The 27,444-nt window shown below is 48.4% G+C and overlaps 1 protein-coding gene across 2 annotated transcripts in view; it reads right to left on the reverse strand.

Annotated features, from left to right (window-relative positions):
- Positions 1–379: 379 nt before the first annotated feature.
- Positions 380–27,444, reverse strand: part of MYO1D (myosin ID) — a 156,382-nt gene continuing 129,317 nt past the window's right edge. The window contains exon 22 of one of the 2 annotated variants that reach the window (XM_084496140.1): positions 380–678. In XM_084496140.1, coding sequence (XP_084352266.1) covers positions 522–678 — 157 coding nt within the window. In that variant the 3' untranslated portion in view covers positions 380–521. Of the gene's footprint in view, positions 679–26,175; positions 26,325–27,444 lie in introns of those variants that run through there. The other variant, XM_084496142.1, reaches the window with a different exon arrangement.

Consider the following 27,444-nt stretch of genomic DNA (forward strand, 5'->3'; position numbering starts at 1 on the left):
GGCGGCTCCTCGGCAGAGACACCAGCCCTCCTCTCCAAAGGGGGCTCTGTCTCCATCAGGATGTGGTGCCCTATCACCAGACTCCCTACCTGAGCCGGTTTCTTTGGTTCCTCCGGTGGAGGCTGCACAATATTGCAAAACGACAGACAAACACAGAAGGGAACAGGGGAGAGGGCTGAAGAATCAACGTGGGAAAGGGAGGAGAGGGCTAAGTACCTATAAATGCTTTTTTGGAATAATTCAGATGCACTTTCCTGATATTCTGGCCTGTTTTGTAAGATGGTTACAGGCCACATTGGCTGTTTTAAGCCTTTGTTGCATATGGTAGTAAAACCCTCTCCTGAATGTGGGTTTGCTAAACCTCTAGCTTTAGAGATCTTTTTGGGTGCATGACTGTGTCACAGCTGAGCATCTCTACATTATTCCCCTTGAAAGATCCAAGGCACAGGGAGGGAGACCAAGGCCCCAGTCTGTCTTTCCTCCGCTCTCTCCCCAGGCTCGCTGCGCTGGCGGAGTGGATGCTAATTCCCTGGCACGCAGAGGATGAAACCGGAACGATGCTTGGTGAAATCCGGCTGGGATTGGTTAATCTTCGTTTCCACGGAGACGGTGCATTTCCGCCCGTGCAGGCTGCACTGCACTGGGTTGGTGACGCTGACTTGCAGCGTGCGCTTCTCGCTGCAAGGCAAAAGGAGAGAAAGCGTCAGTGAGGGTCGGGCCGTGCTGTTGGGTCAGGACACGTCCTGCGGCAAGCGGGGCAGAAAGCATAAAACCAAGGAGGCCCCCGGCCTCTGGGCCTCGGCCGAGACCCTGCCTGCCCCTCGGCAGAGGGTGTCCCACGAGGGGCTTCCAGCAGCGGGACCAGCGCCGCCCGGGGGGATTCTGCTTTGTGGCCAAAGCAAAGGCCGGGCTGCAGAAGGCCTGGGGTCTGCTGCCAGCTCTGCCACCCACTTGCTGAACGACCTTGTGAAAAATCACTCTCGTCTCTAAAATTAGAAAAACAGCAAGGACATCCCTTGTTCCAAGCTTGCAGATTAAAAATACAGCTTAATGTAGCTCAAAGAAGCACAGGTTGTTATTTCTTTTTCTGCCGTACTGAGGGAATTCCTCGACAGACCGACAGACAGACAGACAGACAGACTGACCGGCAGCTCCCGGGGTCAGAGTGCCCTGCTCAGAGGCAGGGACAGGACTGTGTCACTGCAAACCATTCCCAGTTTTTTTAACCCTTTAACCCAGCTTTGTTACTAAAAATGAAGAAATAAATTCCACATGAATTGAAGAAATAAAGTCCACAGCAAGAAAAAAAAAAAAAAGAAAAACAAAAAAAAAGAAAGAAAACAACCCTGGCTCCCCAGACAGGCAATTGGCACAGAGAGGAAGGGTTCAGTGGTAAATCCAAACCCTCCAACCAGCCATGGCTGGCCTGGAGCTGAACTCGCATTGCTCATGTGCAGCTGCGCTGGGGCCACCCCAGGGAGCTAAGAGACGTTTCACACATAGGACAGGGAAGATGCTCCTGGGTGCAGGGAGAACTTGTTCCAGCACCAGGCCCCTCGCTGGCCTCTGAGGAAGGAAACAGGGCTCTGAATGCACATCTAAGACCCATCTGCACGTGCTAGGCCGTGGAGCCAGCTGTGCCAAGGGACGCTCATGACCAGGCAGACCCTGCTGTGCAGTGCGATGCCCATGGAGATGCCACGGCCATCAGGGCCACCGCGAGAGCTCCCTCACTGCCTCCAGGCAATTCACGTTCTGCTGCCATCCCCTCTGTACCAGAAGGGAGCAGGCGCCACGGAGCAGTGGAGTGAAGCAGCAAGAGAAACGCCCTGTCCCTGTGAGCCCCCGCTGGCCTCAGGATGCAGGAGAAACACAGGAATTTGGCCTCTGGGAGAGCCTCCTGCAACTTCACCCGTGCTTCAGATCCTGCTGAACTTCCAGCAGTTCTTAACACAATATTTAGGGCTTTGAAGACTCAGCAGCATCAACTCCACTGCCTCTCGCCATATAGCATGGAGGATACGCTGGGTTTCTGTTCTGCGTATTGGCTGTGCTTAGCTCACAGACATGAGGGCTTGCCTTGCTTTAGCTGCTGCAGTATTTTCAGTGATGTGGCGTAAGCCCTTTGAACTGCACAGGCTTCGTTTCCACACCACTAACGCAGACTGATCAAGCCCAAAAAGCAGCACTTTTATGCAGTTTACCACTCTTAAAAATACTGAGTGGTTGTTTTGTTTGGAGAGGTGCTGGCAGGGCAGCAGCACACAAAGCCCTCACGTTGTCCCAGGTATTTAATACTTATTTACTCTTGCTGCAGTGAGTTGAGGCTAAAATCCCTACTTAGTTTGCTATTTTTACCATGTCTTAGCAGAACAAGACGTATACGCAGGAGGGCCTCTTGCAGATTCCTGCCATCGTGTGCTTGGCAGGCAGGGTTAGCATGAAGCGTCTGTAGCAGGGCTAAGTGCTGAGGTCTCCTCTCTCCTCTCCTGCAGCCCTCACCAAACCGCAGGTAAGAAGATTGAGGTTCTGCAGCCACGAATAGTTCAACTCTGTTGACCCTTCTGCACAGCAGTAAGCCAGCCCAAGCCAAGGGAGAAGAATGTCACCCAGCTGAATCTCAACCACAAGCAGGACCAGACCTGGAACTCACATGTTCCTGGATGTATTTTGGGGTCTGTGTTTGGGCAACCTTAGGCAAGAAGCTAAACTTCTGGAGGTGTCAGCTCTTGCTGGAGAAAGGAGACTGCACTAAGTACATGTCTACATGAACTAACGTTGTCCTGGGATACTGGACTATGGAGAAGATCTTCTCTCCATGCAAAATGTCTGTTAAGTGCATGCTCCTCTTCCTCCCCATGTTTTCCAGATCCCAACATGATCCAGATCCCAGCACTCACCCACACTTCATCACATGTTGCTCTTCATGTGAGAACAGGTTTCAACCTCAAAACATTTTGTTGGGAAGCAGGACGGCCCTTGAATGGCACCCAAAGAACCCTTTGCAAGTCCAGCGAAGGATCACAAACCCTGTCCTTGGTCTTCCCCAACAGTGATGCAATGCTGAACCCTGCCACCAGCTCCACAAGCAGCTCAATGTGCTGGGACCTTCTGTCCCTTGGATGCTGTTCCTGTGCTAGGTCAGTCCCAGCAAAGATGAGGTTGGAAACAATGTCAGCCTGGTTCCTGGTTCATCAGTCACATTTGCATCGCACCTGTTGGTGCAGCGGCAAAAAGGGGAGATGGCAGATGCTGGCTGTCCTGGAGTGAGATGGTTCATAAGTGTCCAAAAGGGAAAGAACAGCTGTCAGCATCAGCCAGTAAGATAGGGTAAAAGACATCCCAAAGCTCAGTGGCACAACTTGATTTTAGCAGATAGCACAACTGGGAAGATGCTTCCCAAGTTCCTGCAGAATTTGGGTCACAAAGGGATAGGAAGAGTCTGAGATGGAGGTGGTCCAGTTACAATCCTGAAAGTCCAACGAAGCATTCTGAGGGCAACACGCAGTGAAAACAGCCTGTGGGGAGCCATCGGTGCTCTGCAGGTCAAACTGAGCAAGAAAGTGATGGCAGCAAAGGCTCAAAGAGACAAAGACTTGTCAAAGAGACAAGTCTCACCTCCGCACAGTCTGGTGAAAGGCCTGAGTTCTCACTGCATAATCCTGTCCCACTGTTGTCCTTTGCCCTTCCACCTCTCCACCTCAGTAAGACAAATCACGGTCAGAAAATGGGGTTGTTATGGTGAAATTAAGGTGGAAGAATGCTTGCACTATTACATTTCAAGCTTGGAAACATAAAACTGGTCCTTGTCTCACCATCCCTGCTGTAAGTCCATAAGCATTCCCATGGTTGCTTGTATTTGAGGAACATTTCTGAATTTACAAATTGCATACTAGTCATCCTCTGGCCTGACAATTTAAAGGAACACCTGGGGTTTGCAATGAAGACGGAATATTTTACCGTCTCCAGGTTGGTGGGCAGAACTGAATGGGGTGTTTACTGCCAACCCCCTGCCGAAGACACGGTCACCGTGCAGGGAGCTAAGTGACAAGCCCACGGTGCTGGAATGCAGCGCCAGAGTGAAGAGCTGAACCCAAATCCTCTGACTCTCAAGAGTTGTTTCTTAACCCCACATCCTCCCCAGCCTGTGGAGGAGGAGGAGCACAGGATGTGTGTATGAGCTTTAGCCCCACGGCCAGTCGCTTCCTGCAGCCTGTGCACACAGATCTACCTGATTCTAAGTTCCTGCCTTGGGGTCAGGTGCGGTTTCTTACTGAGAATGGCTTCAAAGCCAACTCCTGCGACCAACACACAGCTCCTGTTGGGATGCTGTGTTCTCAGTTCAGGAGAAGCCCCCTGACCTCATCCTTCTGCTTCCACCCCCACCGCAGCCCATGGAGGTGCTGGTTCTGCCCGAAGGACATAGGCCCTGCAGAGTCCCCCAGGGCTGCCTCCAGCCCCCTCCGCCTGCACAACAGAGGCTGTTCCAGGCATTGACCTCTATTTTAGAAAGTCCTTAATGGGCTTCCAAGATGCTCCTGGCATCTCTCTTGCACAGGCACACATTTAGGAGACCAGGCACACAACATCAGGGCTAATAGAGCCATAGATCCCAAGCACAGCCCTGCCTCTGAGCGCAGCCCCATCTGAGCTGGTTTATGGCAGGTTTGGCTGCTCACCAAGCCCGGACGTAACCCGAAAGCTGACGGAAGTAAAGTCAATTAGGACAAAATGATGGATGCTGCTGCTGGGCAGCTTCTGGGAAATAAAATTACTTATTTTTAACAACTATTCCATTAGAAGAGGCAGCGAGATGCAAGTGCTGGCTGAGAGCCTGCTGGGGAAGAAACGTGAGCCCCCAGCACCCAGGCAAGAAACTGAGAAGGTGTAAAGTACAAACGGAGAGCGCTTGTGGGAGTCAGGATCTGGCCCGGCAAGGCCATAACGGCGTTAGCACCACGTGAAGGCCTCAGTGGCTTGCGACCACATAGGTCTTTTCGTACAATGGTACTGCTGGGTGGAAGCGGCCTCTCCCTCGACATGCTGCTCTCAGCTGGTTGTGTGCAGGGGCCTCTCTCTGCTACGGGGATTTATGGCTCAGCGAGCCCTGCAGGACGCATGACTTCTCTCCCTTCACCTGCCCCGAGCCATCCTCGCACGCAAACTGCCTTTATCAGATTACTGCCCCTCATCTGTGCTGCAGTCCATCGCCCTGCACTTGTTAGAGATGCTGTCGGCGAATGGTTGGGGCAGTCGCTGCGTGAGAGCAGGCGTGCAGGTTAAGCACCGCCGGTGTCGCACGGCGAGCCGCGTGCGTGAGCAGCCACATCCTGCAGCCAGCGTGGCGTCAGGCGTCCAGTGGGAGCTGGTGAGACACCTGGGCAAACGCCGGCAAAAGGGAAACCAGCAGAGAAGGGATGACTCAGAGTGGAAGCAGACTACTGGCCCATGAAATATGAGAGTTTTGACTGAGCATTTAATCTAGGACCTCAGGGAAAACACAAGCCAAGTAGCGCATAAATGGCCACAGACATCTGTCAACATTGTTGATAATACAAAAGCATCTTGTCTCCAGTAAGTGGTGGGGAGCAAAACGAATGGAGAAAAAGAGTGGAGAAAGATCAGAGGGAGTTTCTGCAAAGACAGCGGGCAGAAAGTTAAATAAATGTATTGTTAAATAAATGTTAAACACACAGGATGCTTAAGAGCAAACACAGATGACTTCCAACGTTTTGCAAGAACTGTAATAGGCATAGAAACGGAGCGAAGCAGTAGTCGATGTGATGCCCTTCACTTAGCCGTGAACGCACACGGTGCTGGGCCGGCAGTGCGGGGGCCCCAGGGAAGCGGCAGAAGGGGCAGGCGATACGGCCTGCGGGGGGCACAGAGGCAGCTGGGGCAATCGTGGAGTGTGGAAGAAGTTCTTTTTAGGAATCAAAATTTGGACAGAAGAAGGAAAACAGAGTAAAGGGAGCATCTGATTTTCGTGGCAGGGATTTAAATGAGGTGAATGAAGCATGCTGTGCAGTGTGAAATGAGGGCTCGGCAGCAATAAACCGAATGTGATGTATTTCAGAGGGGATTTTTTTAAACGGGCAAATCTTTCTAGAACTCAGATCAAGGCGTCTCCTCTAGAAAGAGTCATCACTGCGACTACTGGGCTAAGGCTTCATGACAGCATGTGGCTGCAAACAAGCTGTTGGGGAGCATTAGGAGCAGGATGGCAAATACTGAGCAGCTGTAACACCTGATGTAAGTCAGTGCTGCAGGCTCATCTGGCTACCGGGTGCGGCATTTGGGGGGGGGTCAGAGATGAAGAAATACAAAGGCTCACAGATGAAGGGAGGCTATAAAAAAGTAACCAAAAAAAGCAGCAGCTATATTCTGCATGAAGAAGGTACGTAAGAAGCGGTGATTAAAAACTAGAGAGGGCTAAAAAAAACAGGCAGCCCTCAAGTCTCTGTTTCTACTAAAGTCCCTACTTCCAACAAAAGCCAGAAAGCCAAACAGCATGTTTGATAATTTCGAGGTGGGTTCAAACACATTCCCAGGCAATGTGTTACTGCTGTGGGTCACTGCAGCTGTGCCACTCACTGCTACTGTGTGGCACAGAGGGGAGAAGAAATAAGCAGGATCTAAAACGAGATTGGACACAACATTTACATATCTGAGTTACAACAGGTGTCATTTGTGGAAAAGATAAATGTCTTCTGCAGAAGGGCTTATAGAGTGCTGCCTTTGCAGGCTGTGTATCTGGCAGGGAGGGACAGGGTGTATCTCCTCTGAACACTTGTGGCTTGCTGCAGCTTGCAGGACAATGATACTGGGTATTTGGGCCCGAGGGAGTGGGTGGTCGGAGAAACTGTAACACTACAATGGCTTCAATGGTACAAAAATAAGAACAGCTGGTCTTGGCACGTACAGACGTAGAACCAGCACCAAGACTGGATGTGTGTTTTGTATCTCCCTCTGTGTTGTCTGAGTCGCCCCGTGCACAGGACCAGCACGGCGGGCACCACATGCCAACAGCCCTGGGGACACCTCACTGCGGGGGAAGAAGCGTCCTGTGCAGAGTCTGCGGCGCACTCCGGCACGCTGTGTCTGCTTGCTCCCTCTCAAGGGGGCCATCAAAGTGAAGTGTGCATGGCTTCAAAGCCCTGGGTCCCACTTCCAGAAGAAATTTACACACTTGGAGCATAAATTTCCCTAAGTAAGACTTGGATGATGCCAACAGCATTGGCCCTGTGACTCCTTGGCACACTTCATCCTTCTGTGCTCTGCTTGAATTCCCACTGCTGGGACCTGACATCCGAGGCAGAAACACCTTTTCCCATCCAGCTCTCATTAAAATACACTGGCTCACGTAGCTATGGGAGGTTAAAAGCTGTGATTTACTACCTTGTGTACCCGAGAAAATAATTTAATGTCCTCTTTGCCTCCTTGCACTGCATGCAGGGCTGTATGAGTGCTGACAGTGAGAATAAAAGAAACCTCTTCTCCATGCTGCCAAAGGGGCTTATGTTTTTTGGAGCACCCCCAGACCAAGCCAGCGGGCTCTACTCTTCATCCCACAGGCTTGGTGCCCCAAGGGGAGAAGCCCAGGATACGGAGATGAGCTGGGACCCATTTTTGGGTGCATATCACTCCTCCCTGCTCAAAGTTCAAGAGCAGCCGGAGGAGTTGGGGACACGTGAGCATGGCAGGCAGCATGCCACCCGTTTGCTGCTCGCCCTACATTACTTGCACGTGCACGGCAGGGCTGTGACAACTGCCTGAACCACAAAGGGTTTTCACAACCTGCCTTGTGAAACAGTCCAAGGTCTCACGCAGTGAGAGAGCAGAGCCAAGCATGAGACAGCCAGGGCGCTGTTTTCTCACGTGGGTTCTTGCTTTTAGGGACCCAGCACTATTTGCGTGGTTGGGCTTTTCTGAGCAAGGTGGCCTTGGCTGGGATTTGACAGGTCAAAGCTATGGAGGAGAGAGAATACAGAGCGGACAGACACAAATAAAGGAGATCTCAAGTCAGGATCAAAAGGCAGATTTCCATAGCCAAAGGTCAGAACAAGTCCTGCAGGCATGTTAATGCCACCAAAGGTCAGCTGAGTTAAATGTGGCTCTAGCTGGCCATTTCTCAGTAATTTTTCAAAATTATCCGCAGTCAGATGATACTCGATACCCTGTATTTTTTTTCAGCCTTCAAAACTAACAAATGTTTGCGGCTTATTTCTAATGCACTTCTGTACCACGTGGTCTGTGTTCAGGCAAATCACATAGGAAGCTGGAAGACATGCCTTTTCAAAGGCAATTTTTAATCTACGAGAGAATGACCAGGCTAGAAACTGCAGTCCCTATGGTGCCACTGACAGCGCCGCCACTACCCTTGAACAGTGGCTTTAAATCTTCTCTGGCTCAGACTTGCCCATGTGTCATTTTCCTCTTCAGCTCATGCTGACATCTATTTACCAATGTAAACCACAGAGCCACTTGCCTGAAGTTTTGGGAACCGTACAGTACCACATATTACAACATCAGGCTTGAATTGCGTCAGCAACTCTATTCTTGCCATTTTAATGAAAAACAAGATTTCTTAATATCTAAAAAAAATGAATATTCTCAAGGGAGAGTGTTACATATGTCCAATGCCACATAGCAAGGCAGAAGAAAAGCCTGCTATAAATACTCTGGTCTGTTGGCACCCAACCAGTGCACTGTCTTCATGTCTAAACCATAAAAACTGCTCTCCTAAGAAGACAGCAGCTGCCATAACACGGATGTGCTTTTTTCATGATGCGTCTGTGGCAGATCCAGGTATATTGCTTCCCGTCTGGCTGTCGGTAGTGCCTGAGGAACAAACCTAGTCCATTAAATGATTCACTCTCTCATTCTTAAAATGCATTTATTCCTACTTGAACCCAAGGTCAGGTGGTCCCAGAGCAGCACAGGCGAGTTGCAGTTCATTCTTTATTTATTTAGTAACTCGGGCATTCGTGCATCCATTCCGACTAGCCAGAGAAAGCTTTCCGGAAAGCATCAAGCTGTAAAATATTTCCATCTCTTCCAGCAAAGCCAGCTGATTCTCCTGCTCCTGGGCAAAAGAGGGTCCCCACGGTGATCAGGGGCTGCTCCCCATGCAGGGCTGTACAATTATGGTCCATGAGCACGATGTCCCAGCCCAACAGCCAGCCTTACTACCCAGGAGGATGGCACCCAACGTGTGCATTTTACATTGGGAAAGCCCCGAAAAGTGTTTTTGAGACAGCACTTTGGCTGCAAGCAGAAGGCATGGTGGGTCCAACCACCTGGAAAATTTGATGGAGCAATGTGACCTTAACTACCTGTATCAGGTGAAATTCAAGGAAAGGATTGTTTTGTCGCAGACTGTGGCTTTGCTCAACCAGCAGCATGATCGTTGCTTCCCATGCGAGCGTGGGGATGGGGGAGATGCACATCAGGAACCTGAGCTCTGCTGCAAACCATGCCCTGACCTTGGCACCTGCTCCTTCTGGTGCTTCCCGAATTCTGTTCCTATAGAAGCTGAAAAATTCACATGTGCACTTCAAAAGGAGAAGGCTCTGTCTTTTTTCTCTTCTTGTGTCTTCAGCATTCAAAGCCTGATGTAATTTATCCCTTACAAAGCATTCACTAAAGCTGGCCAATGGTTTTCTGGTTGAAAAATGCATTCACTAAGTAGGGTATTTCCTGGGAAATCTCATCAACAAAGCGGCTTTCAAAAAAAAAAAAAAAAAGCAAGCAGCACATGCAGTGTGTTAAATATTTTATTTTCTCAAGCATGCAAAGTGAATGATTTCAGAGCCCTGTGTGGGTGTGGAAAATACCCAGTTCCAGTGGGTAATGGAAAAGGTGGCTCCCAGCCACCACAGGATTGCCACCAAAGTGCCCAGCTGCCAGGGGCCATGCACAAAGACAGGGGCTGCTGACCTAGCACCCTAACAGGAGACACCCCAGCATGCTGCACTGCTGGCTTAATTGCTTGGGGTAACAAGGACATGCCTGCTCCAAAATCCACAGAGCCACTCCTTCACCCCCAGTCCCTGTGTGCAGTTCAGCACTGCAGGAGTTAAATTCACTCCAGAATTCTGTGTATTTTGTGCTCTCTCTGAAGCTAAAAATTATAAATTTTACATGAATTCTCCCACATGCTAAAGACTGGCAATAAGCTGCTATGTTGCAAGATAAGGTGAAGGAAAGTAAAAAGAGGGGGGAGAGCTGCTGGTACATCTGGGGTCTGCAGCATCCCTCTCACAGGGGGAAAGGTGCCTGAGTTGTCTCCATCTCTCCACATACCCTTGAGTTTGCAGCAGTAACAGGAGTGTCTTTGGGGGCTAATGCACCTGTACCTGCCTTGGAAAGGAGTGGAAACCAGTTCTGGTGCATAATTATGGAATGGGTGTGCTACTTAGGTAGGAAACAACCTTTAGGAGCGTGTTACATCCTCGCAGCCTGGCTCCTCCCTGCCCACACGAGGCAGGCACGGATGGCTCCATGTGCTCTGCAGCTCCAGTTGCGTTCAGCTTGCCTTTGGATGAGCATGGAGCTGAGTTTCCAAGGCTGATGGTTACCTGTGTTACAGTTGGGCTACAACACAAGGATGTCTTTTACCACTTGACTTCATCTACTCAAACCGGCCCGGTTCCTAAACCCAGCAGCTTTCCCTTGGTGCAGCACAAACATACCAACTACAGCTTCTTCTGAAGTCTCCTTTTAGCCACATTTTCTCAGCTATTCTGAGGCCTGGCAAAGCTTGTGAGAGTCAGCTCTCATCCAGCTTTCTACTTTAGTAGAATCAAACCTGGCCACAAGACGCTTGAGCGTTACATATTTTATGAAAAACCACTGTGCCAAAAATATGATTCAAAGTCCTTGGCTATAGACAGGGTAAAAGCACATCAACTCGTTCACGAGGTTACGCCAAGAATCCTGCATTACAAATGCACCGGCACATAAATAAAAGACGACCACTTAGGAAGATGAACACAGACCGGCTTCCCATTTTTGACATCATGGGCCTTGATCTCTGCACAGGCTGAGAAGCAGCAGAGGTGCTTTGCTCTGTTCTCTTCCCACCGCTGGTCCTCACCACCACCCAGCCAGCTGCTGGGCTCCTCAGCTCATCACAGAGGCACCCATTTGCCACATCCCTCCCGAAAGGAGGCTCTTGGATGCTTTGGCAGATGCTGATAAAATTCTGCAACCTGAATTTTTGAAGGTTAAGGAATTTATGCGGCTACAGAGAAATTTGGAAAAAAGAGAAAAAAGCAATCTAGCATGTTTCAGTCAGGTGGAATGCATTATGTACCTCCTGAAAGAATTTGAGGTGAAGGCTTTGATGATGAAAATGATAAATGTGGGATTCTTCAGCTGCTTACCACTCAAATTTACAAGGGGACAACGATTTCCTTGTGTCAAACAGTGGTCAAACGGTTGAAGACAAGCTGGGTGCATTAGGTTGGAAAGCCATGCTGCAGCAAAGTGCTGCTGTCACCCTATCAGCACAGCCACAACCCACAGCCAGCCCGACGGAGGAGCAGCTCTGCTTCCCCCACTACCACGTGCAGGGCTGTAATTCAAACAGACACTTCTGAAATCGGCAGGCAGAGGTCTGCAGTCACAAAATGGTGGAACCTGCCACTCAGCCTCAAAGAGATCACACACAATTACTGTGAAAAAACAAGTGCGGAGGCTTTGGAAATTCTCTCCTCCTTTTGGGTTCCTTATTCTTTGGGACCAACCTGTGCAGGTGAGGTAAGGCTGCTGGGCAGCCATCAAATATCAGTGGGCTTTTTGCTTGGGCGAAGCTGCATGCTCAGTTTGCCAGTACTGGCTCTGACTTCACCCGTGATGACACTGGAGCCGCCAGCGGGGAATGGAGCCCCGAACGGGGCTGGGGAGCAGGGCTGCACCACCGTGCTGCGCTGAGCCCGTGGCTGGCACGGCGTGATGCCTGGCACAGCCGCCCCCAAAGCCCCAGCATCGCTCCTGCCCTACAGCCTGAGCCACCGCGTGGCCAAATGCAGCGGCCCCACCGTGTCCCGAGCACATCGAGCTCCTCGAAGCCAGGAATTGGGTGGGAGGTGGGAGGGCCCCGCTGTCCCGGGGAGCATCCACAGCCCCATGCGGGCAGAGCTCCTGCAGCACCCTTCGGCCGGTGTGTGTGCGCCAGCACAGAGGGGGTGATGGAGAATGGCTGCTTTTAGCACCACGGCTCCCGGTCGCTATAGCAACCTGGATATTAATCATCCCTTCGGATGCTTTGCTCCTGCCAGCCAACCAGGGGCTGGAGCAGAGCACCGAGAGCTGGTTTCATTTACTGCCTCCCGCGACTGCTGCTCAGTGCACCCTATATAACCCCTGTAGAAGCTAATTCTGCATGAATTCCCCTTCCTACGCCACCCTTTCATGAGGCTGTTTTGAAGTTCCCTGGGGATAGTCCTGCTCGCCTGCAGCTGCCATGGCAGAAGCTGGTGCAGAGGATGCTTGGGTGTCACCAGGACTTGCCTCGTGCAGGATGAGGGGACAGCACGCTGAGATGCCGGTGGCTTCCTGGGACCACTCTGCCCTGCAGCAAAGCTGAACCAAGGCTAACCCGAAGGAGATTTCTGACACTGAAGCCCATTCCTTGGCCACAGGCATAACCTTGCTCCATCAGCAAGGGCTGCTTCTCCTCCTCAGCTCCTCTGACCTGGAACAGCTGTGCTCAATCCTATCTCTCTATTTCCAGATCTGATCTGAAAACCTCAATTTTTCGCCCTTGCTTATATCGCTTAATAGAAAAAAAGAGAAATTAGCTAAAGCTTCAGGGGATACAAGAACGCCACAAAAAAAGAGGTGTTATTGTGCTGTGTTCTATTGCAGCTTTTCTCCCAAGGAGAAGCAGCATTCCTGTTCACCCTGCCTGTGCGAAGCAAGATTTTATCACGTAGCATCTGATGAAAGGTCACAGTTTTACAGCCAACCAGCACTGCACAAGAACATTTTCCCCAGTGGTTCGGGCAGGCAGCATCACGGCTACTCAGCCCTCAGGTTCTTTCCAAAAGCGCAACGCAAATTTTTATCGAAGGCGAGTACGCAGGGATAGGGTGTGCTCAGGTCACCGTGCCCGATGTTGGGTGAGTGAGTGAGGAAGCCTCCCCTCCTCTTCCTGGATCCACAGCGCCACGTCCAGCTGAATCCTTCCTTTCTTAATGACAGGCTTTTAGCCTCATGTGGAGGAGTCTGGCTGAGGTCTCCCTGCTGTTAAAAATGCCTCTCTGTACAGCCAAAACAAGAAGCATTTAAACATAGTGATTTTTTTTTTTTTTTTTTTTTTTTTTTTTTTTAGCACTGTCCCCCTTGGGAGCTGTTTGATTGGGACTGGTGTGGCAGCGAGGACACCGCAGGCAGTGGGGTATTTTCTGCAAACACCCAACCGTGCCAGGTACCTCCCGAAACAAAGGCGGCTTAAAACCAGTACCAGACCCTGCCAAACAAGGCAGGGAAGAATCATTAGCCAGCAGATGACAGACAGGAAGGGGAAAGGTAAGCAACGAGTCAGAGTGACTCAGGGCACGGACCTCCTGATTGCTCCATCGCACTCAGGTTTTAGTTTTTGCAGCAATTGCAACTTCCCTGCTATTTCCTGGGGGCAGCAGCACACCCAGGACCTTTATGGGGAGCCTGAGGAGATAACACAAGTAGGCACTGCTCAAAAAGGGATTTTAAATACAAGGCAAGCTCAGAAGGTCAGAGGGAAACTGAGGAGCAGATCATACCAAGGGTGGTACTACTGAAACAAAAGAAGATGCTACAAGCATGGGGTCCCAGGAACAAGAAACCCGGTGATGGAGCGCGTTGGTGCATTTTTCTTTTTAGTTCCCACCTCTCCACACACTAACAGCAGGGGCCCCAAGGCTGACAGTATTTTAGGGATGATGTTTTATCAGGTTTACAAACATCCTTAGGATGTCGGGGGCTGGCGCATCTTGTCTGCACTGAAATTCCCCACTAATGCTGCTACTTAAGTTCTTGAGAAAATTCAGCCCCTGTTTCTCAGCATGGAAAGGCTAAAAAATGGGGACGAACGGTCACGACCCAGAGGAGAATTTGGGTTACAGAAAAGAGAGTAACAGGCAATCGTGAGGTGGGCAAGTTGAGGAGGAAGTGGAGGATTTCATCAACATCAGGAAGGAAGAAAGAAGATGGCCTGGCCTCACATGGACAGTGCCGGGCTGGGAACAGCCCTGGCTTCACCTCCTGCAGCATGGCGGAGGCTGCTTCTGCCAACGCCTGCACCTCTAAAACCGAGCAGCACAAAATTGTCCATGTGAGAAAGCCAGCCATGGTACTGAGATCACCTCTGTACCCACACTGCAGCATCCCACTGAAATATTCTGTGCCCGATCACAATTCAGGCGTGATAAAGTCATTGCTGTTACGGAGGAAAGCATCGGGGTGAATCAGGTTTTAAGATGTGAAGTCTGGGAAGAGCAAATGATGAGGTTGATTTCGTAAGAAAGATTTTCCTTCGATCATGAAATTTAAAAGTCACAAAACAAAGCCCTTCCTGCAGTGCACACTAGCATGGAGGTATTTAAAAAGAGGAATATAATTTTGGCCTCCTGGTCTCCTCTCCGAGGACCAGCCACAGTCAGATTAGCCTAAACCAATGTGACAGCCGACCTGCCATGAGGTTGGTATCAGCCACAGGCACTCCCCAGGAAAAAGCAGCGAGCTGAAAAATGTAACCCTATGACTAATGATTAAAGGCAGCCTACTTCTCTACATTTCAAGCCAGATGACTCCTAAGAGTAGCAAGCTTTCACCACGTTTCCTTAATATTATGGATTGGCGATGCCCTGCAAAGCATCAAGAACGCGTCTTAGAACCAGGACTTAAGATGCACGTGGAAATTGATTTTTGTGATAGCAAAATGACGGGTGGGGTTTTTAAGTGGACCTTGTATTCAGAGAGGTGGGCAGCCAATTCACTTCTATTATTTCAGGAATGTTTGCCAAGATGTTCCAGAGAAGCCTTGGTATCACTTCCGCTGAGTAAAAGGCTCTGAGGCTGCAATCCCAGAATAAAAAAGCTGGCACTTCTGCTTCACTTTGTTCTTTTTTCTTTATTCATTGATACATTAGCACAATTCACATAGGCACGAAAAAGGCAGCTTGCTGTGAAGAGAGACAACTACATCTTATTGAAATAACTGACCTATTTCTGCTTTTCCTTTCCCTAACTTATTCAACGAGAAGTTTGGAGTTACAGAAATAGCTGCAATAAGTGTTGAATCATGGGAAAATGCTCTTCCTTGTTTTAAAGGAAGCCTTAAAAACAGGTGCATAAGCAAAAAGACTTTTGCTTACAGAAATGAAAAGTTCAGAAGGGAACACACACTGCCGGACTGTCTCAGGAAGGGGTGATTCCCACTATATTCAGCAATCACATTTTCATTGCAACACCACCTGTTTTTCATTTCAGGGTGTTACGTGACTCCTCAGGAGGACAACACCTATGTGTGCACAGCACAGACATATACACTAAAACGTCTGTCATCGGTTACCCAACCCGGAAACACAGCAAAATCCTGTTGTCTAAAAATCCAGCTTCCTGCTCAGTAGGGTGATCTCTGCTTTGGAAATCACGGTCTGTATCAATTTTACAGCAATATTACCGCCCCATTAGGCGATCCTGGGAGCACATTGCAGAGCTGATGGGAAGGCGAGGCCCAGGGAAGGTGCAAGGGATGCTTCAGCCTGAAGGAGAGGAGTGCTGTGGAGGGTGGAGAGGGGCTGCAGGAGTGCTCACAGCCAGACTGCAAAGCTGCCGGCGCACTCTGTCTCGCTGGAATAAAAACGGGTCTGTTCCAGAGCAGGCTCGGGATGCGAGCTTTAGAGCTGAGACACGTTACTAGGCACAGTAAAATGCTTTTAATTACTGTCTGGCACAGCTCGCGTTCTCAGCTGCAAAAGAATTGATCCTTCTTCCTATCTTCCCATGCAGCGTCGGGTACAGTTTTCACTTAAATGCTATTTCTGTAGATGTGCCTCTTCCCTTCCCACCCCCGACCTGCTGCTTCATGCAGATTGGAGCCGATGCCAGGGGCTGCAATTCCTGGCAGTGCTGTTACACCACTGCCCCGCAGGCAGCCCTCTCCTCGGCCAGGCTCTGCGATGCAGGAAACCAGACCTGGCGGCCTGCGGGGTCTGTGCGGCCTTAGGCTCCGACAGATATCTCTCTGAGTACAGGCAGGTTTGGCAAAAGAGAGTTGTTCTAAGAATAAGACATGCCATCACATTTCCTTAGCTTTGCAGTCTAACAGGGATACTAATCACTTCTTGGGCCTATGGCAAGCATGAAGAATAACTAAAATTCCCATGACAATACTGAATGCTATTTTGGAGGTACCAAACGGTGCTACACTCACCGTGATCATTATCCATATTTCATGCCTCAGTATTTCAGAGTCCATGCTAGGAGAAATCAGCAGATTTACACATGGCACTGAAAAATTTGCTACATCAACCAAATGACTGCAAAGCTAAAGCCATTAACAAATCAAATATCTACAGCTCAAGCATTCAGTATTAATTTACTTTGCTGCAGTCATTCCAGCTGAGCAAAATATCTTCCTCCACCCCAGTTTCTAATCAGCTTCCATCCTCCTCTGGGCTTACCAGAGTTAAATCTCTCACATTGCTCTCTGTGATAAATTGAAAAATTGAGCTGCGAATGGGGAAAAATGAATTGCAAAGCAAATGCTTCCACTAGTAATAGATTAACTCTTTGTTCCAAGGCTATCACATCATTTCAAGAGGCTTCCTATATGTTTTCTCAAGAGCCATTGCAGTGACAAGATAAGATGCCACCACTGTGAAATAATCTCCAGGAAAAGAACCATCCCTCCAGTCCCGAAGGTATGTCTGTGTGTGAGCTGGCTGTAGAGCTCAATGGTAGAATTACCAAAATGGCAAATTAACCTCTCATCTCAATATTAAACCTGCACGAGGACCCTCTTGCACTCATTTTAACCATTTTAAGTACCTTGCACTAACACCACGAACAAAGAATATTCTCCAATGCAATTTAAAACCTGCATCTGAGGATCTTGGCTTTTGCAACAAACTTTTGTGTGCAAACTACAGAGGTAGCTGCTAAGAGCAAATAAGACAAAAAAGATCTTTTTGCGAGATCTGTTCTTGGTCTCGTGAGTCTCTTTTCCTGCACACAGCTGAGCAAAGCAGTCTTCTTCCCCTTTGCAATCCCAGAGCTTCTCCTTTCCAGCTTCAGCAGCTTTAAGCACCAAACACGCTAACAGGAGAACAGCTGACTACATCCAGGCATCCTTTAATTCAGCTTAGGAGCTACAAATATGGAGATAAGTCAGAATGACACGGCGGTCAGATCTCTTCTTAAACTAGGATGTGGGCACCACTAAGCGTGGAAACCAAAATCCCAACATGAAAAGCCAGAGGATCAATGGGAGTGAGCACAGGTGGGATCCCTCAGGGAAAAGCGCCAACGCTCTTCCCAACCTTGTCTGTCCTGGCCCAAATGGCTCCTGTACGGCATTCAGCGCATTGCCTACCTTCATGCCAAGCTGAGGGCTCTGCATCAAACCAATTCTGTGTCACTGGGTGCACTTCCAGAGATCGCAAGTAGGTTGGGTGATCAGAAGAGTCTGCCTGACCTTGAGTTCAGTGAAGGCCCTCCTTAAGTCATGCACGTTTCTCTGGGGCTAAAATCCTGCCACAGACGCTGAGAGCCAACAGGCTTCTTTGGATCGCTCAGAAACATAGGTCACAGCAAACCTGCTGCTGCCAAGTTCAGCATGGCGTTGCATGATGCCTAACACCAGCTACTTAGTGAGCCAGTCTGCACAAACCTGCCTGAAAATGACCAGTCAGCTTACAAATCCACTTCTGTCCTTTTGTGTTAGCCCTGCTTATACACAGTGAGGTCAAGCTCCCTACACGTCACCAAGTAGCAGGTCCTGATGCTGGAAGGAGATAAAGGCTCCTTTCAGACCTGTGTCTCCCAAAGGTGCCATGCACTTGAGTCTCTTTCAGGTGTATGCATCTTCACATGACACAGATTGAGCGAAAAGCTAGCTACCTTTAAATTGCTGCACATAATTACCTCTGAATTCCTGCAGTACAAGAGAAACAGCTGGAATGACTGGCTGCATGTGTAAACACTTGTGACCAGGAGAAAGCAAGCTGCTGACAGGTAATTAAATGCTCCTGAGCTGGTGTAAACACTTAGGTCACTAATTGGAGCTGCTTCTCACTCTTTAGCTTTTTGTTTCTTTCCCTCCCACAAGGAACTGAGCTGCTGCCAGCAAAAGGTCAGCTCAACACAGGCTTATTAGTTCAGAGTTCTGTCCTTAAAAACAAAACCTTTGCTGTGGTTTTTCAAATCCTCCCTGATCTTCTCTGTGAACCCGCATCCCCTGAACTGAGAGGTGCTGTGGCAAGAAGGGAAGGTGAGAGGCAGCCCTTAGGACGACATGGCTGGGACAGGGGAAGGACCAAAGTCTCAGGACCCAAAGGTGCTGCCTGGGAACGACTGGATTCCCAGCAAGCAAGGCTGCAGTCAGCCCCCGGCAGCCCACCAGCTTTCAAAACTGGATTTTTTGGTATGTTATTGAAATTAAAACCAAGTTCTGATTTTGACTTCATCAAGGCGGTCACTGCTGCGTGCAGAGGCTGAAGCTGCCCCGGCAGAGGAGTCCTACAAATATGACATAATCCAGGGCCCTTGTTTTTGTGCAAGTACTTCTGGTGAACACAAGCAGGGGCTGTGAAAACCTGCCTGGTGAGCACAATGCCCTGTGACACCAAACCCATCCAACGGTAACAAGTGCTTCAGTATTTTCATGCCAACCAGCCACACATCCAACTGCTGAGAATTATTATGATTAAGCATTTGTAGATGCGTGAGGAAAAAGCTTACTGTGCCGATTTTGCTCTGTTCCTTGGATAACCACTGCCTAATTACCACATTTTCCCTTACACAGATAAACTGTGCAACTGAACCCCTAAACATGCTAGATCTGCTACAGAGATAACTTCCACTTGAGATAAAGGAGCAAGTGGTACCAGAAGATGATTAACAGCCTAACACGGAAAGTTATCTGGCAACAGCACGACCAGTGACCTACAAATATCCACTGTACGAGGGCCCGGCAGTCCAAGGCTAGTAGGAACAGCTGCTAACAACTGCGTATCGAAGCACATTTAAGAGGTGTATTACATTTCAAAGGCATTCTGGATGAAATTGGGCTGCACAAGCCCCCTTCTGAAACTTCCAGAGACAACATGATGCTTGTGGCAGCCTGCACGACACAGATAGAAAGCACTCACAGAAATAGTGAGAAGGAAAGGCGAGTTACCTCAGCACCCCAGAGCTCTAGCCAGAAGGTAGGCTCTGATGCTCCTGAAATCCAGCCGAGTGCATTTGAGTGAGGACCAAAAAGTATTTGAGGGAAGCCTTGTTTCTAGGAATACCTATTATATTTCACTACCTTCCCTTTCCTCTGGTCCTGCTGAGTTGGCACATGGATCGTCTGTGGTGTTTCTGCACTCCGGGCTGGTCACTTTCCACCCTTTATATTCCCCAAAGAAACATTTGACAGCCAGGCACGCAGCTTCTTCCTGCTTCTGCAAAAATACACACCAACAGAAGGCAGGACAAGGAAACATAACTTGTTCAGAGCCACAAATGAACACAAAACCCTTAACATACACCGCAAAAAGAGAAGCCAGATACCTATTAGAACAGAAAACTTTGGAGCTGGCAGGGTGTTAGTGTGGAGCAGCACAAAGCACTACACCTAAGCTGCAGCAGAGTGCCTGAAGATGTCACGCAGTGCTCTGCTTATACGGACCTCGAGGTCCACTGTAGTTCCCACTGCCCTTTAACAGCATCTCAGAAGTACGGTGAGGATGCAGTTAATTTGTGCTAGACTACCAGTGACTATTTTGACTGCTGAAAGCATCAGCGTGCTCCTCCTGTTACACCGGGAGCCAGCTTTATGCTTTCTCCTCAAAATCCCCAGCCGGCTGTGCTGACCACGCTCCCGGTCGAGTCTGGCAGGACAACCGGAGTCCCACAGATGTTCAGCTGGGGACAGCAGAACAAACTGCTGGTCTGCCTGCATCGCTCCTCCGCTGGCATGCAGCTGCTCTGCATCCTCTTTTGCAGAGGAAACCGCAACCCAAACCCAGCTCACTAGAGACTCGCATCGCCACATGCTCTGAAGTCAGCTGGCTCTCATCTTTGAAGAATTATGCTACTTGGGGGAAAGCCCTACAGAAACGTGATAGTAACACCTGCTACCACTTCTGACTGTATTACAAACAGGTCACTTCTTTCCAACTTTAGCTTGAGAAGGAAAAGCCAAAGGGCAAGCAACAGGCTGCAGTGTGGCCACGAATGTAACGATGGCTCCAAAGGGGATTTTCCAAAAACTTCCAGTTTAGTTTCTATATGCAAAGGTCAGAGCAGGAAGGAAAAACCCTCTGGTGATTGTGGACTTGTGACAAACCTGAAACCCTTAACAGCACAGTGCTGCATGGTGTCTGTGCTGCCCTGTTCTCTCAGAGCTGCTAGCAAGCCACAGACATCTCGCCAGCCCTTTTCATGCGTATTTCATTCACTGGCTACAAGTTATTTTTCCAGCTCAAGAGGACTGAGTGGTTTCTGCCACCCATCAATACTGTTCGGCTGCCCAGAAATGCTGTTATCGATGTGGCCATGGCTGGATGTGCTCCCGCCACACCCCCAGCCTCCGGCTGACCCAGAAAGCAGGGGTACAGCAGCCAGCTCTGCTCCCAGGGACCAAGTTCAGCCCATCACTATCTGTTCTTCCAGCACTGGCCCCGGACAAACGGACTCAACAAATAGTTTAGGCTGGAGGGGCTTGCTGCAGGTCACCTGCACTGTGCTCTCCATTCAGAGCAGGGCCAACTGGAAAATTAGATCCAACCTCAGGACTAGGCAGCAAGCAAATCCTGATACAGCTGACACATTGGGAAGGATGCTCAGGGCCAACTGTCCACGAACTGCTATGGTCAGCCCTGGCTGAACGCACTGAGGAAGAGGACACTTTGTGGAAAGAAGCCGTTCTCTGACAGCTGCCACTTCACAACCTTCATGGACAAAATGTTTAGCCCACTACAGATGAATTAAAGATTTTCTTCGAGGCTTCTGAAAAGCCACATCAACAGCTTACAAGCTCCACAAACATTAGAGTCAGGATCGGGCAGAAAATCTTTAAAAGCAATATCCCACCTCACATGGGATAGAGGTGCAGCCAGCTACAGGGAGAGCACCTCCCGCATCTCCAGACCTGGCATTTGTGAGCAAATGAAAAGCGGCAGCCTGGAAAATGGGAGCAGTTGATGGATTTACTGCTGTGAAGAGGCAGCCACCACGATGCTCCCCAGAGACAGGTATGTGCCAGGGTGTGCGTCTCCGGAACAGAGTGCGCAGAGGCAAGGTTGCCATGCGCTTGGCAAAGAGGGACACCCAGCTAGTTCCAGCCCTGGGGACAGAGCCTTCAGCTTCAGAAAGCCTGGAGAAGGACAGATTGCTGGCTTCTCCCTGCCTGTGAAACTCTAGCCCGGGGGCTGATCACTCAAATGGAGACTCCTTCCTTTCCTTCATGCCTTTATCTCCTCTCTTCATCTGCATGATCCAAAGGAGATGAAAAACAAAGAGGATGAGCTGTCTGCTGCCTGGTTGTGCAAGGACGCAGACAAAAGGGAGAAGAGGGTGCTGTGCTATTTAAAGCTGCCTCCTCCTCAACTCCTATGGGTGGAATTTTACCTCTCTAGTGTTGGCTGCTTTGGAGGAGGGGTTTAAGGACTACTTATACAAAAATGATCATTAAAACCTAAATTAAACCTATGCTTAGTCAATATTTTCCATTTCAATTGTTCTCAAAATCCAGAAAAACACATCCAATTTGCCACAGAGATTTACTGCCATTTTTCTACCATTTTACTAAAACAAAATCAAAAGGCTGGTTTTTAAAATTATAAGGATGCAAAAAGCTCCTTTGACAATAAGCTTGCAGCATGATTCCTTAACTACACAGCATCTAAAGTGACTTCAAATTAAAAGAATTTGAAGCACTGTGATTAGTTTGATTACTAAATCAACAACTTGATTTAGTAAAATCACTGGCAGCTCACAAAGTATTAACAAAAACAATTAACAAGTGTTGGCAGTTTTCAAGTTATATTTACAAACTAAATTCAGACTCTAGTAAATGTAGACAGCTGAAATCCCACCTTCCGTAATGTTTTTAACCTTTCAATCTTTAAATTGGTAAAACAGAAAACAGCGTTTATAATAGCCAGCATATACTTTCAAGGTTAATGCTGGTCACCTGGGCCAAACCGCAGAATGCACTGATGAGAGATGAAAAAGAAATCATGAAGTCAGAAATGCTATCACACAGAAGCCAGTCTGTGTTAGGTCCCAAGAGCAGTGCTGCCTTTGCTGAACTCATTGCTTTGCCAGGTGCATTGGTAAATTGAGTCTGGACAAACACTGTCCAACAAGTTTCCATTTTTTAGGTCAAAAGTGGCTTTTAAGACCCCAAATCAGAGTGTTCCAGCCCATCCCCTTGTGCCATTAGACACAAGCAATGAATGCTTGGATGCCGAGATTTGAAAACTGAGGTCACAAGCCACAGCAGGGAAACAGCACATCAGAAATTATGATAGCTTTAACAAAGCACAACTGGTTCAGTGCTTGCTCTGGTTAAATTTAATGAGTCATTGGGTCTTGATAACGTGGAGACAATACAGCGTGTTCCCCCTTATATAATCTTAAATGTAAACAGATTCTGTGAATAAGAATTTTCAAGGAATAAATGGGCTTCTTGTTAATAAAGTGTCAAGTAACAAGTTGCTGCAGCAATGGTGATGGACTGTTAATGCCTCCTCTGGCTGCTGAAGGAGGACACAGAGCCATGTCAGCTTTTCCCTTTGTACAATTTCCACTCATCCACTTTGTGAGGCAATCCCAGGTGTGTATTTCTACTGCAGAATTAACGCTGAAGCTTTGCACTGGGACCTGCAACAGCTTCACCTGTCTGTGGGCGCTTGCCACAAAACCACACCTTCGTTACCAGGGGAGATCCTGCAGCCTCCTCGGTGCTACCAGGGACACATCCTGTAGCTTTCCTGTGTGGCAGCAAATCTACCTGCCCCAGTTCTTTCCTCCTGAGTTGCTGGGACTCGTCTGTGCCTCTGCAAACCAGGAGCTGAGAGAGGGCTCTTGGCACGCCGGTGGCTCCACTTTGTGCGCTGAGCCAGGAGGCTGCCAGCTCGTGTGGTAGCTCAGTTCAGCTCCGCTTGCTGATCAGAGGTGTGCAAAGAGATGGGGGCTGCAGAAGGGGCAATGCCCAAAGCCAAGTTAACCTTCCTCGGGTGACAAAAGTGACAGCCAGCCAGCTGCTGCGGTGCTACCGCTCCAGCTGGAGCTCCCCACTTGTGCTCTCCACCCAGTGCCGCTGCCTTCAACAGCTGCAGCAGCTGTTTAACCTACGCATAAAGCTATCCTCAAAACCAAGATCTACTCTGAAAAGGGATAATATGGACTATGTGGTTTAACAGCAGCTTGATTTAGTTCAGATACCTTCCTTACCAAGTTAAAATGAAGTAAGGCACGAAGCAAAGTAGGTGTCTATGCAAGGTTTGGCACCGCTCAGGGTGACCTGTTTTCAGGTTCAGTGACAGGATACCCACATAAAGATCATCTCTTAAAAGAAGAGAGTATGCAGTTGTTGTCTACCCTGCACAAGGAGCCAAGGGCAGCAAAAAGTCATAAGGGCTTTTGTGGTGGGCTGCTGGGGAGGGCAGGCAGGTGCCACGCAATTTAAATCCTCAAAACTACTCACGCACAAGAGGAAAACCAAAGGACAATTTTTTGGGTTTTATCCCAGCCATGTGTCCTAGACTTCTCTTTTTTGCATGTCAAGGCCAAGTCCCGGCCTGTCCTTCCCAGCACTGCCACAAACACTGCTTGCAGCTGAGCCATGCAGCCTCCACACACCCGCTGTGCGCCCTGCAACAGCCCAAAGGGGCAAACAGCATTTGAGACAGCACCAGTATCGCACATACCTTTGGAAAGCTAAAAATCTTCTAAACAGTGAGTTAATAAGAAAAATATTTGGAAATGTGGATATTATGATTTAAGGAGAAGTAGACATTTTTGGTGTCTGGATGCTGGCAAATTCTCCTTCTATATGAGATCTGCGGTCTCCTGGAAATGCACACCAGCTAGTTTGTTGGCATTGTCAGGGCCAGGCTTCTTTGTACTCAGCAGCAGCCAGCATAAAAAACTCATTGTTCGTGAGTGCTACCCTGGTGTCACTAAAACAAGCACTGCTTTGCTCACTCTGCCTTGGCTGTCCCGTTTTTTTTCCCCACCATCTCCTTTCCTACCAACTCTGCAGAGTTGTCAGAGAATTGACAGGGCCCAAGCTGGACCTCAGTCCAAATTCAGACGAATAAACCTTGATCTCTGTCAAAGGGTGTTGGAAATGTAATATTTCTGGGGAAGTTCCAAGTTTCTGACTGTTCTCTTGAACAATGGTCCCACTACTGCACAGTGCCTGTTTGGCCTGATGTAAGGGGAATTTTTTGCTGCTTTTTTTTTTTTTTTACCTCAAAGCCAAACTCGTCGTAAAGAGCTTGTGGTGGAGCAGGCAGGAGCAGAGGCTTCTGCTGAGGCCCTTGGAAGAGCCCTGGGCGATGGCAGCTGCAGGCACTGCAGCAGTTAACTGCATAGCAAGGAGACAGCTCTTCAGCTGAAGTGACAGCTCTGATGCCAAGGTTATCTCAGTGGTTCATCAGGAGAGAGAGCAAGGGAGCCACAAACATGACAAATATGCAGATTGCTGGTCTCCTGGGACCAGTCCTACCTACAGCCTCTCCCCTGCCTCGGTCTGCTGCTCCAGAGTCAGGCCATCTCCTGAAAGCTTCAAAGATCTTTCCTTTGTCTCTGGCTCTCAGCACACCAATAGGGAGATCTTATCTTAAAGGCCTGTAAAAGCTCCTTCTGAGGTTTTGCCCCAAGGTTCAACAGGGAGATTATCACTGCTTCAGGTCTGTCTGGCACTGTCTTCCTCTTCCATCTGACCTTTTGGCAGCACAGCACGTGGTGCAGACAGTGACATCGGAAGGTTTTGACACTGAAGGACTGAGAAACGAAACAGAAATGTCTAATTTCAGGCACGACCACGGCTGCTGCTCTGACTGCAAGACTTAGTGTCAAAGTTTCTACCACCGCCCCCCAAAACTACACCAAATACTACATATACAGAAATGGTTTTGTCAGTATTCAGAGATAATCAAGCCAGCTTTGAAACCTATCTTCTATAAACCAGTAGAATGACATTATCAAGTGGTAACTGCTGTCTCTTTCTCTGCATTTTAAATCATTCTTGTAGCTCTTTTGAGAAAACATTTCCGGCATTTCATTTCCTATGTTAAATTACAGATGGCAGCTCTGGGTATCACCACTCTAAGTAACGCCTCATTGCTGCGAGTAAATTCTTGGCTTTAGAAATCCTGCTTGTCATAAATATAAACAATTTCCCTGATTACTGTCAGGAGACCTTTTTTTTCTTTTCTTTGCATCCTAAAGTTCCAGGAGCATAATGTGATACAGGTGGATTGGCAGGTTGAAATCACAGACCTAAATGACCTGCCACTGTTTTTCTCCCTAGAGGATTACTAGGGTCTTCCCAAATCACACACCTTCACAGAACTCTCTCTCTTTCTAAAGGTATCAGACCGGATACTGCCTTTATCTTCTCCCAGTGTTGTTGGCTGCATCGTGGTGCACAGCATGTCATTTCAAGCAGCTGGGGTGCAGTTCTGCTTCACTTCCTTTGGCAATCCTGGAGAGCACTTTAGGATTAGAGAGCCCCTGAGAGATTCTCTCTAGGCTCCACAAGCCCAAATTTGGGCAGATTTAAAGTTTCCAAAGAAATCAGCCTTTGAATGAGTCAGGAACCTTTGCACTGGTTTCTTAGGGCATTATCTGTGGTTTAGTTTTTGAAGAGTAAAAGCTTCAGTTGAGGAAGTTCACTGAGACCAAGTAAACTGAGTTTTCTGCTTGGAAGATGGTAACCTTTTAGGGATTTTGTTTTGCACTGTGACCTTGGTGTCTGCAGTCTCTGAATCACCTCAGTACCCCGAACGTAACGCCAACCTTAGCTGCGAGACATGAGCAGCATTCTTCAACCCAATGGCTACAGCAAGCAACACACCCCAGGAGCTGCCTTTTTGTTTTCTTCCATTTTTCTGTAGAGAAGAAATCTGATTATAAATAAATAAATAAATAAATAAACAAACAAACAGCACTTCCAATGAAAGGAATTCAACTTAAAATCAGTATCGTGAAAGCTCAATTCTGAAGCAGCCCAGGAGTCCACAGCTGCAACTCTGGAGGAAAGGGGTCTGGAGAGGATTTAATGACATGCAGCTTCACAGCCAAGCTTACAGCAAGCATTTTTCCAACACAGACGTTTTGCAGGTGGCCCCAACACATTCCTGTTTTCAGGGATAGGACACCAAAGGAATAACTCACAGAGGAAACACCAAAAGTCTAATATTGAAGTATTAGCATATACCTTGAAAAGCAGCAGCAAAAGGAACAGAAAGTCACCAAACCTCATGCTATTCATGGTAGCAGTTTTGTTTTCCTCTTTATTCCTGATTTTCTGGGAAGTTTCTGAAACACAAAAGCTGCACTGACTGTGCTGTCAGGAACAGCATGCCGAGCTCACTGTTCTACCTGGAAGCCTTGCTCTATTTTGATTCGTATTATCCCAAAGATAATGGTTATCTGAGAAATTGGAACATACAAACACTCAGGAGAGAACAAACCACTTCCTAGATATGCCTTTCCTAACAGTGGAGGATTATAAAAGGGAATTTTATGTTATCCCACATTTTTGCTTGGGTTACACCAATTTTGATGGTGACAATTAATGTTTATCGTATTAAATGCAGAGAAGCTAATGCCATGTTATGCTTCAGTTCAAACAATTGGCTCAAATTTCAGGAGCTAAGGTTGTTCTATCAGTGTCAACCACGTCGGCTGTGGCTCCCTGGGGAATTACCATGAGGCTATCAGCAATCACCCACATGGGTTTATGTTTCACAACGGAAAGGGAAAAGAAAACATCAGACCTTGATCCAAGTTATGTGGCAAAGCTAACACTGCCAAATCAAATTCAACTTGGGTATCCTGCATGTACTTTTACATGAAACGTGAAACACAGCTTGTTTTTCTTTCCAGCAGAAATTAAAAAACAACAGTATAACAAATTTCAGTCTTTTCCTACCTGTTTGACTGAAATTAGCTTGGAGCACCGTACTTCCTGAATCCCCACATGTGGGATTTTGGGGAAGGGGAGAG

Source organism: Aythya ferina (assembly GCF_964211825.1).
Source record: "Aythya ferina genome assembly, chromosome: 23".
Lineage (NCBI taxonomy): Eukaryota > Metazoa > Chordata > Aves > Anseriformes > Anatidae > Aythya > Aythya ferina.